Below are 12,525 nucleotides of genomic sequence, written 5' to 3' on the forward strand. Positions count from 1 at the left end.
TGCATCAACCAAAGCATAGGCTTCTAGACTATGTTGGAAACAGGGTCGTAATTATTATGGAAGACGAAGATAAGGTTTCCCTGGTGGTCTCTACAAACTCCACTACCACCCCCGTCACTTGGGTTCCCTCTTGGGGAGCCGTCAACATTGAGCTTAACCCAACTAGGTTGGGGTTTTTTCCAAGAAATGACTTGAGTCTTATTAAGGGTGGAAGGGGTGCTCATATTCAATCCCAACGACCGCATGATGAACGTGCCTTGGAATGTGGAAGTACCAAAGAAAGGTAGCTGGATAGGTAGCTAATGAAGCCATTTAATGATATTGAGGATCGTTGGGCCTGTTGAAAAAGAGCAGTTGTCAAATCTAGCAGCATTCCTACCAATCCATAATTCCCAAATGATGAGAGAGGGAATGAAGCCCCAAAGCACTTTTCAGGATAAAGATTTTTTTGGCTGACGCTACCCATTACTGAATTCTGTGGATTATAGATTGGCCCTAGGTAACTTGGACTTGGAAAAGACGAGCGAATAAGTTCCAGACTTGGGACGCAACCAACCCATAACATAGGAGGTAGTCTAAATCTTCTGTGTTGTGGGATGACTGTGGCGTAGGCTGGGGATGAACGTGGACAAGAGGCTGGGCTGATAGCTGAGGGTTGATGGGAGAGAGGAGAGTGGAAGTGGAGTTGATCAGGCTGAAGTGGGGAGAGAATGTTGGGCTGAATGGAGGGGTGGAGGAAGCAGGAGCATAGGCTGTATTGGCTGAGATATGCTGGGATTACGGAGGCAGAAGATGCGATTTTTGCTGGGTATTGGTAGCAGGTCTAACAACAGAGGGTGTGCAAGGGTGAGAGGGAGGTGGTTGGAAGGCTTGAAGAGGTTGGTGACTGCCAATGATGGGTGAGGAGATGATGGGAAGTGGGTTCTCACAGCAGACGCATCTTGATCAATTTCACTCCATTCACTTCCTTACACTCAAATACACATCCGAACTCATCTCTGCCATCCCTATGGAGATTTAATGAAGAAAATGGGTGAAAAGAAGGAATAGGGATGACAGAGATGAGTTCGGATGTGTATTTGAGTGTAAGGGAGTGAATGGAGTGAAATTGATAAAGCACCGGCATTTTTGACTTGTGTAAAGCTGCATGGAATTGACCATGAAATGCATGGAATTGACCGTGAAATGAAGGAAATTGATCGTGAAATGTATTTAATTGACCATGAAGTGAAGGGAATTGACCGTGAAATGCATGGAATGACAGTGAAGTGAAGCGAATTGACCATGAAGTAAAGGGAATTGACTGTGAAATGCATTGAATTGACCGTGAAGTAAAGGGAATTGATCGTGAAATGCATGGAATTGACCGTGAAGTGAAGGGGAATCGCCGGAATTAACCGTGAAATGCATGGAATTGACCATGAAATGAAGGGAATTGACCGTGAAGTGAAAGGGAATCGCCGGAATTAACCGTGAAGTGCATGGAATTGACTATGAAATGAAGGGAATTGACTGTGAAATGCATGAAATTGACCGTGAAGTGAAGGGAATTGACCGTGAAATGCATGGAATTGACCATAAAGTGAAGCGGAATCGTCGAAATTGACCGTGAAATGCATGGAATTGAGTATGAAATGAAAGGAATTGACCGTGAAATGCATGGAATTGACCGTGAAGTAAAGGGAATTGACCATGAAGTGAAGGGGAATTGTCGGAATTGACCATGAAATGCATGGAATTGACCGTGAAATGAAGTGAATTGACCGTCAAATGCATGGAATTAACCATGAAGTGAAGGGAATTGACCGTGAAATGCATGGAATGACCATGAAATATAATACATGGAAATGACCGTAAAGTGAAGCGAATTGACCGTGAAATGCAGTGAAATGACCGTGAAGTAAAGGGAATTGACCATGAAATGCATTGAATTGACCATGAAGTAAAGGGAATTGTCCGTGAAATGCATGGAATTGACCGTGAAATGAAGGGAATTGACCATGAAATGCACGGAATTGACCGTGAAGTGTAGGGAATTGACCGTGAAGTGAAGCGGAATCACCGGGATTGACCGTGAAATGCTTGGAATTGATCACGAAGTAAATGAAATGAATGAAATAGATTTTTAACCTTCAACCTGATGGAATCTTGGAAATTAACCAAGTTTTTGGCTTAAGTAGCTTTTCCTACCTCAAAATCATATAGGGTACGTCAAGTAACTAATTTTGGTTTAGAAGATATTTTTGTTAAATGAATATAGAAAGAAATGAAAAAAAAAAAAAGAGAGAGAAATTTTTTTTTATATACTTATATATACATATTTATATAAATATATATTAGAGAAAATTGTAGGTAGAATAAAGTTCTCCATGTTAAAAAAAAAATAATAAAAATAAAAATAAATTTAATAGACTTGCACGTACTATAGTTATAGCTACAGTTATAATTCGTAGCCATAGGTAAAAATACATATGTATCAAAAATTGGAGGATTTTTGAGGCAAACTCGTTGGACAATTCTAGATCTTTTTCGATCATATTTAATGACTTCAATACATATCGAAGTACATATTGAAAGACCTTCGATATATATCAAACGACATATTTAAAAAGCAGGGGCTACGGTTATAATCTGTAGCTAGAAGAGCTCCATAGCTATAGGTTTTTTTTTTTTTTCCTTTTTGTTGTTGTTGTTGTTGTTGTTGTAATCCCCACCACTTTTTGTGGGGTCCTATTATGAGGTATGTGTTATATCCAAACCGTCCATCTATTTGGCAAACTCGTATTAAGGCTTGAGATGAAAAATAAAACAGATATATCTATCAAGTGGACCACATTATAAAAGGCAGTGGAGGATTGAACGTCTACCATTGAAACCCTTTTAGGGGTCACAGAAGTTTTGGATCATTATGAAATTTATTTTTCCTCTTCATCCAAGCCTTTGTGAACTTATGAATAGATTGTATGGAAAATAAATATTATAGTGGGCCCTGCAAAAGTTTTAACGGTCAAAATTAATTTTCCCACTGCTCTTTGTGGTGTGGTCCAATTGATCTTTGGATATGATTCTTTTTTTCTTTTTTTTGATAATGCTCCAAAATGATCTCAAAATATGAATGAACGTTATTGATATAATAAATATATAACTGTGGAGGCCATGTAACTTTGATCTCTTTTGAACCGTTCGTACAACTCGAGTTCGAGGAGCGTCAGCGCTCGTCTTTGAGCACCAGCCGATCCTCTTGCGGAAGGAAAAGCAGCGGCATTTTCGACCTTTGGGAAGTTGTCCGTATGTATGGGGCTTATTCTTGAGAGGTAAAAAGAAGTGGGCTTAAAAAGGTAAATGGGCCATATATGGGTCGTACAGTTGTAAATTTCTCTTTATAAAGGGAAAATAAGAAAGGAATTGTACTCTAAGGACCACCACATAAAATACGCAGAAGGGTGACAATCTTGATTGTAGAATTGTCTTCTCTAACACTCTTTTAATTAAAACATTTTCTAGTTCATCCACCAATCCATCACTTGATACATTTGCAGATCCATCAAGCTATTTGACATGAACTCATTAAGAGGCACTCTTTTTCATCTAAACGGTCCACTCTCCTTTGCCATGGGTTCCTCAACAGGTTCTCATTGCTCTGCATAAATCTACACTTCAACAGCTAATCGACTGAAAAGCATTTGGCTCCATGGTTTAGCATGGGTATTATACATGTTAGACCTTAAAGTAATTGGCTATGATTCTTTTTGACAGCCGTGAGCCATTCATTACCACAATTATATTTGCAATCCATGATTTCAACCGTTGCTTGCACCTCTTAGATTGTTTACTAGATGGGCACGATCTCTTTCTTGGGCATGATTAATTCTAAGAGACACCGTCCATAAGACTACATCACCCAACTTTCTATTGGAAGCTATATACCCAAAAAAAGACCCGCATTGATATCAACTGATGTGGCCTGTACACCCAAGAAAAGACCCACAGTGATATCTCGATATTTCTTTTCCTCCATGCATCAGGTGTATCAAGTGATATATCAGATGCATTCTTATTCATGCATCAATGACAGGGTTATTAGAGTTTTAACATGAGGTCATGAGTTCAAGTATCCATTGTGATGAAAAACTACGGTAGTTTGAGTGCAAGGGTATTAGGGAATCGGATTGCATACTGAGTATCTTACAGAGTAAGAAAATTCTCATGCATGTAGTTTATCCACGGTGTCCATTCATTTTAGGGGTTGAATCCAAAATTGATGCATATCATATTGATTTCCACCACCGAAGACTTTCTAAGGCCCTTAGTGATATTTATTTGTCATCCAACCTCTTCGGAAGATCGGACAGACATGGATGAATGGAAAACACAACAGCTTGATTAAAAACTTCTTTGGCCCTCAATAATTTTCTAGTAAATGTTCAATTCACATGGTTTCCGTTGGTGTGCTTCACTTGAGGATTGGATACATTCCATTTTTAGGATAAAGTCCTAAAATTATTTGTTAAAAGAGATGGACAGAGTGGATAAAATGCATGAATGATAGTTGGGCCCACAAAGTTTATGCAGTACACAATCCACTTCTGTATGTAAGTGTATTTGAAAAAAAAAAATAGTTTGATGTCAATGGGGGTGTTTTCTTGGATATCTGAGTGTGTGTGTGTCTATATATATATATATATATATATATTTGTTTTTTAACGTGGTTTGATAACAATGCACATCAGTATGTCATTACCGTCTTTTAAAATATGACCCTTGAAACCACAGCAAAAGAAATTTCTAAAATAAGAGATAAATTAATATTATTATAAAGAGTTAGAATAAAATTTATTTACAAAGCCTTAAATATGATTTATAGAAGTTTTAAACTTTTAGTTTGTAACTTTTCAACAATAGTAAACTTTTTTAAATAATATTTTACCTTTGAAACAACCTAAGGAAAAAAAGAGCCATCCGTACAATGCAGACATATTTCTAGAAACAAATGTTGAAAAATTAGACTACTTAGGATAGCCAATCAATCTCATCTTGAAAATGTGAACCAGTTTCTCATGTGCCAAGGCAATCTAGGATCAAACTACATACATTGGATATCTATACTAATTACTAGCTCAGCTAAAGAGTTGGAGACCTAGTAATATTTTATCAGTTTGCTGGGAGCAAATTAGGTAACACCCGTGGTCCACTGAGGTGGGTTGGACCCCTGTAGGTCATGATCCAAAAAACGAAGCAGATCCAAATTTTATGCGGACCATATTGAAGGAAACAATAATGATTGAATCGCCACTGTTAAAAGCTTTTTGGGGGCAAATTTGACATTTCTCAATGCATTTCTTTAGACAGACTCCATTTTTTTCCTAGAATAATTATTTTTCATTCAACCGGTTGATAAGGTCACAAAGATCCACAAATATAAACTTGATCCAAAACTTTTGTTGCCTATGAGAAGTTTTTAATGGTGGATTACTATTATTATCTGCATTATGGTTCACTTGATATTTAGATGTGCTTTCTTTTTTAAATTATGTCTTAAAATAAGCTTTTAATACGGATGGACGGCAAGTAATCACATGCATCAAAGTGGGCGTCACACTCAGGGGTCCCACCAACCTCTGAGTCGGGTTCTTCCCTAATCCGCTTTCGAATTTGACAGGAAACTATGAGGATGGGCACCGGGGTTCTTTATTCAGTACATGGATATTCTCATATCTGAAAAGTAGCGTTACCTCAATTTGTCTTTTGACACTGGCCCGTTTAAGTCTCCTGTCAAGTACCTTAAACGTACACACAGATATCCAAAATTTAAAAAGTAGCGTTACCCACCGTGGTGCATGTGTTTCATCCATGCCGTCCATCTATTTTTACATATCATTTTACAATTTGAGACCAAAAATTAGGTATATACCAATCTCAAGTGGACCACATTACAGGAAATAGTGTTGAATGAGTGTCGGCCATTAAAAACCTTTTGGGGCCCAAAAAAGTTTTTGGTCAAGCTGATTTTTGTTTTTTCCCTTCATCTAGCCTGTATGACCTAATCAACAGATTGGATGTCAAATAAACAACATAGTGGGCCTTAGAAGGATTTTAATGGTGGATACCCAATCACTATTGTTTTCATGTGGTGTGGTCCACCTAAGATTTATATACCTCTAATTTTTTGGGTCAAGCCCTAAAATGATCTTTAAAAATGGATGAACGGAATGGATGAAACAAATACATCATGGTGGGTCCCATAGAGCACTGGTGGTTGGTGTTTTGTGGGCCCCACCATGATGCATGTGTTTCATCCATGCCGTCCATCTATTTTTACAGATCATTTTATGATTTGACTAAAAATTAGGTATATACCAATCTCAAGTGGACCACATTATAGGAAATAGTGTTGAATGAGTGTCAGCCATTAAAAACCTTCTGGGGCCTATAAAAGTTTTTGGTCAAGCTGATTTTTATTTTTTCCATTCATCTGGGCCTGTATGACCTAATCAATAGATTGAATGTCAAATAAACAGCATAGTGGGCCTTAGAAGGATTTTAATGGTGGATACCCAATCACTATTATTTTCATGTGGTGTGGTCCACCTAAGATTTATATACCTCTAATTTTTTAGATCAAGCCCTAAAATGATCTTTAAAAATGGATGAACGGAATGGATGAAACAAAGACATCATGGTGGGTCCCACAGAGCACTGACCACCAGCCGGGTTGGTGCCGGGGGAGTAGCCAATCCGTTTCCTCCCTCCATTTGTTGTCTCACACTGGCCCATTTAAGTGTCCTGCCATAGATGTACACACCAAATTTTAAAAGTAGCGTTGCGGAACATTGGCTCATTTAAGCCAAGAACACCCTCATTCCCTAGTGAGGGTGGCTAACAGTGGAGTGTGGACCGACAATGGGGTGTGTACTAACAAGCTAACGCCCCCCCGGGAAAAAAAAGAAAGAAAAAAAGAAAAGAAAGAACAAGAAGTCTCTGTCAAGAAACCTTAAAAGTAATGTTTATATTTAGGATTGGTCTCGATCTTAACTTGCTTAAGATATTCATGAAGTAACTTATCATAGTTTCTACTTATTAAGAAGTTAAGTATTTTTGGTAAACAAATTACTTACTTTTCTTTTCTTTCGCCTCTCTTCATTAACTTATGAAAAATAGAAAAGGCAAAAAATAAAAAATAAAATGATATTAAATACTTTTAAGTAAAAAAGATACTTATAAATAATCATAAATCAAACTTATTTATATATGGTGGTGAATAAAAAAAATCCCTTATCTGGTGGTATCCATGCCCTTATGTATGAATCCTATCCAAACATACTTTTATTTATGATTCCTTTTCGTATACATCCTTCACAACTTCTTGCATGGGAGAGGATTAGGTGTTACCTGTTAACGCGTTAGTGGGTGTTACCCTGACTGACTGTGGGGCCCACTTTGATGAATGTGTTATATATGGTGGTGAATAAAAAAAATCCCTTATCTGGTGGTATCCATGCCCTTATGTATGAATCCTATCCAAACATACTTTTATTTATGATTCCTTTTCGTATACATCCTTCACAACTTCTTGCATGGGAGAGGATTAGGTGTTACCTGTTAACGCGTTAGTGGGTGTTACCCTGACTGACTGTGGGGCCCACTTTGATGAATGTGTTATATACGCATGTGGCCCACATGTTCTTCTAGATCAATTTAGCATGTGGTCCCAAAATTTATTTAGATTCAAATCTCATGTGGACCACACCAAAGGAAACAATGGTGATTGAATGTTCACCATTAAAAACCATAGGGCCCACCCAAAGCATACCGTACTGTTTATTTGCCATCCAACCTGTTGATAAGGTCAAAAATACATGGATGAAAGGAAATACAAAGATCATATTGATCCAAACATCTTATGACCCACAATAAAAATTTAATGGTCAATCACTCACCACAGTTTGTGGTGTGGTCCACATGAGATTTTGATCTGCTTTTTTTTTTTTTTTTTGGGTGGAGATTTAAAATGAGATGTAAAAACGAATGGACAGAATGGATATACAACACATTTATTAAGGTGGGCCCATATGGTCAGAGGTTACAGTTTGCATTGTATGGGGTTTCACCAAATTTGAGGAAACATGGCAATATTCTGGTTAATCAGGACCCCGATTGCGTAGTGTAGCACACAATTGGACAGGTGAGATGCATTTACTCAAAACTAAATTGTGAAACCCACTGCCTCTAAGTCCCAAAATGGGATTGATTGCTGAGACAGGATAATTGGATATTTTAATTTTTAACCGTTCAAACAGATATCCGACAATGGAGTAATAAGATAAGCACCCAAGATTTGGATGGTTTTGTTTGAATTATCAATATGACACACCTGTGCAATATCTAATAACGTACCACTGGCTGTCAGAGCATAAAAGTTTCTCTCCATGTGCTGCTGTTCAGTGGTTCCTACTGCCGACCGCACCGATTGCGACACCATCATGTCTGTGAGAAACTTACCCCGTACATTCATTTTTTTTCCCTATTATTTTAGAAGATGAGAAAAAACCATAAAATGATCTAGAAAAATAAATGGACAGCAAGAATGAAACACATACATCATGGTGGGCTCACATAGTATCGAGTGGCAGGGGAGTAGCCAGTCCGTTTCCAATGAAAACCGTGGATGCTAATTCACCGGAGAAAGCCTTTTGCATGAAATTCCAGTACTGGGATGTATGGTTGGGTCCACCATGATGTTTATAAGAATTTCAATCCATTCATCCACTTTTAAAGCTCATTTTAAGACATGTAACCAAAAAATAGGATGATCAAAAACTCAACTAGGCCAAACAAGATGAAACAGTGGAGAAAGAAATTCCTACAGTTGAAACCTTCCTAGGCGTCTTGATGTTTATATGCCATCCAGACTGTTTATAAGGTCAATTTTACTAAGATGAAGTGAAAATACCAAAATATTAGACCAATGCAAAAGTTTTATAGCCATATAAATATTTCAACGGTGGACACTAAATCCCCACTGTTTCCTCTCGTGTGGCCCATTTGAGTTTTGTATACACCTTAGTTTTGGTATTATATCCTAAAATGATATCTAAAAATGGATGAACGGGTTGAATTTATCACTAATGCCGTAGTTGGCCCATCCGGAATCCTTGCCCAGGATGTTACTGCAAAAGGCTTTGGCTGGAAATCCGCATCCCCGTGTCTAAATTGGATTGCCTACGAGTCTTATCGCACTGAGTAAACTCTGCTGAACCTACTGTGAATTCGTGTGGTTTATCCACACCGTCCATCCGTTTTTTCAAATCATTATAGGGGTTGAGCCCAAAACTGAAGTATATCAAAAGCTCAAGTAGACCATACCAAAGGAAACAGTGGAAGTATTAATTTTCACCATTAAAATGTTTCTAAGCCCCCAATGATGTTTATTTTTCATCTAAACTGTTCGTAATATCACAAAGACATGGATGAATGGAAAAAACAAATATCATCTTGATATAAAACCTCTGTGGGCCCCAACAACTTTTCAACGGTAGAATTCAATTCACACTGTTTCAGGTGGTGTGGTCCACTTGATCTTTGGATATGATTAATTTTTGTTGTAAAACCCTAAAATTAGATGATAAAAGAGATGGATGGAGTTGATACAATGCACGAATGACGACGGTGGGCTCCACAGGCTTTACTCAGTATGCTTACCCTGCTGAGTTACTCAGCAGGCAAACCGCTTCCGTTTAACGTCCGTTATATTTCTTATTAAATGTATTTTTTTAATATATTTAAAAAATATGATAACGTGGCATTTATAGTAACGTTGGCAGGCAGAGGATCCGCACTCATGCAGTAATTACCTAGGTAAGTAATTATTACCCATTTACCACGGGCCCTTAAGTGCCTTGACTGAATCCACGCCCAAAGCATGTTTGAAAGCAACGTGTTTTGGATCATTATTTAAGGGAAATATCACAAATGCGTACGTTTTGTACAATTATTTTAAGGACGCAACCACAAAAATAGGCGCATCAAATCTGAGGTGGGCCACACGTTTATCTTTAAAAGCAGTCGTCACCTGATCAAATCTCTCCACGTTAGCCCTAATATCTCCATTTCTCTCTCCACGTTTTAGTCGCTGAAATCTCTTTCCTCTTTATTTGTTTCAGGTGCCATGCACCATAAATATAGGAGCTTGAAAGCAATTAGTCGTAGCCAAACGGGAAAAGATCTCACCCTACAAGCCATCTCATTTACTCACCCGCAGTCATGACCGTATCTGCAGTCCGTCAGCTCTCCACATCCACCATACGCCCACTGCGAAAGCTAGAACAAGCACCCCCACAACGTTGCGAGCTGACACCTTGGGATGTTTCTTTACTCTTCCTCCGCTACAACCAAAGGGGTCTACTCTTCCATAAACCCCACCCATCCGACGGTCAAGATGAAAAGCCCATCACCATCATTATAGACCGACTGAAACATTCCCTCTCTCACGTTCTTGCCCACTTCTCACCTCTCGCCGGCCGCCTCGTATTTGGAAACAACGCCTCGTCTTCTTCTTCTTCCCATGTCTTCATAGACTGTAACGATGCAGGAGCTGAGTTCATCCACGCGGTTGCTGATATAGGTGTGGCCCACGTACTTACCACAATCGACGTGCACCCTATCGTCGAGTCGTTCTTCCCTCTTAACGGAGCCGTCAACTGTGACGGAATCTCACTGCCTTTGTTTGCAGTGCAGTTAACGGAATTGACGGACGGATTCTTCGTGGGCTGCTCTTTCAACCACGCCGTCGCTGACGGCACCTCCTTTTGGCATTTCCTCAGCTCCTGGTCCGAGATTTGCAGAATCAATATCTCGAGAGAAAATGAACCTCTCGTCAATATCTCACGACCTCCAGTCGTCCAGCGATGGTTTCCTTCAGGAAAACTATCTCCTGTCTCACTCCCGTTTTCTAACCCACACGAATTCATAGAGACAGTTTCCCGTCCGCTTCTCCGCGATCGGTTCTTCCATTTCACACCCAAGTCAATCGCGCGATTGAAAGCAAAAGCAAACGAGGAAGGCAAGACGAACAAGATCTCGGCTTTCCAAGCTTTGTCCGCGCACATGTGGAGATCGGTGACACGTGCAAGGAACTTGCCAGCAGATGAGATTATAAGCTGTGGGTTTTCGATTGATAACAGATCGAGACTGGAACCGCCTCTGTCACGTGACTATTTTGGCAACTGTGTTCAAGGGAAAAGAGCGACGGTTAGAGCAGGGGAGCTGCTGGCCCACGATTTAGCATGGGCCGCGTGGCTTGTGTACCGGACTGTGGTGGAGCATAACGATGCAGTAGTCCGCAGCACGTATGACGCGTGGGCGAAAGCACCGTTCTTTATCTACTTGAGCAAGATGGACAACGTCAGCGTGGTGATCGGGGGCTCCCCGAGGTTTGACGTGTACGGTGTGGATTTCGGTTGGGGAAGGCCGGTGTCGGTAAGGAGCGGCGGAGAAAATAAGCTGGATGGGAAGATATCCTTGTTTCCAGGAAGGGAAGGAGGAGGGAGCGTAGACCTCGAGCTTTGCCTTGCGCCGGCGGTGATGTGCGCACTCGAGTCCGACGATGAGTTCATGGACACGGTTTCTTCCCCTCCGCGCATACTCTAGTTGCAAAATGCTCCACACGTGTCGTCTCAAATACAACCTAACAGCATTTGGTTTGCGGTAGTACGTTGGATCAGGACTGTCCATGTGGTGCACCAGCTGTTGGTGGGCCATTGTTGTGATTTTTTTTTTTCAATCCCTTGTTGTGAAATTCACACAAAAGTACGATTATGAGATGGAACTTTGGTAAGTGCTTTCGAATAAAGCTCGTGTATCCGCTACACGCGTGCCAGCATGGTACATAAGTGCGAGATCTCATCCATCCATCAGGTTGGTCTGGTCTTGCGCATGTTACCGCAAATAAATCTGATCCAATCTGCGTGTGGACCTAATATTAGTAACTGGGGATTGGAAAGCATCAGCCAACCTTTTAAAAGCCAATTTATTCTGCAAACTGCGGCCCAACCTGTTGGTGGATCAATTTGGTTCCTGATATAGGTCTTGATACGGTGGTGCAATTCTGATGAATTGGATTGGATATGCTAGCACACGTGTGGCATGTACATGAATTTTAATATACACGTGTGGGCTTATCAAAGCTACGTGAGTTAATAGCTTTGATTGTATTAATTATATTATAAAATAATGATAAATCTAGCCATGAAACCATCTCAGCATGTGGACGCCTCGTGATTGAGGCTGAAACTGGTGCCGCGGAAAATAAACGCAGCCTCGAATGTTCGTGGAATGTTCACGGACACGTGGCTTAGGGCCAGATTTTGAACCATGGGCTAGTTTTATTCATCATGTTGCATGATGCCTTAAATCAGGGTCGTGGATGCCATTGATAGGGCGCTTGATCCCATCGAAAAAATTCGGAAAAAAAAAAATAGTCGATTGTTGAACATTGAAGGTCGCTATTCAATGACTTTGGAGGATCTT

The 12,525-nt window shown here is 39.9% G+C and overlaps 1 protein-coding gene across 1 annotated transcript; it reads left to right on the plus strand.

Annotated features, from left to right (window-relative positions):
- The first annotated feature begins 10,195 nt into the window (after positions 1-10,195).
- Positions 10,196-11,833, plus strand: LOC131241033 (uncharacterized acetyltransferase At3g50280-like). The gene has a single exon (XM_058239650.1). It carries the CDS (start codon positions 10,261-10,263, stop codon positions 11,644-11,646), a length of 1,386 nt encoding a protein of 461 aa, XP_058095633.1. The 5' UTR covers positions 10,196-10,260; the 3' UTR covers positions 11,647-11,833.
- Positions 11,834-12,525: the final 692 nt, after the last annotated feature.

This window comes from Magnolia sinica, chromosome 3, assembly GCF_029962835.1.
Source record: "Magnolia sinica isolate HGM2019 chromosome 3, MsV1, whole genome shotgun sequence".
In the NCBI taxonomy this organism is placed as follows: domain Eukaryota; kingdom Viridiplantae; phylum Streptophyta; class Magnoliopsida; order Magnoliales; family Magnoliaceae; genus Magnolia; species Magnolia sinica.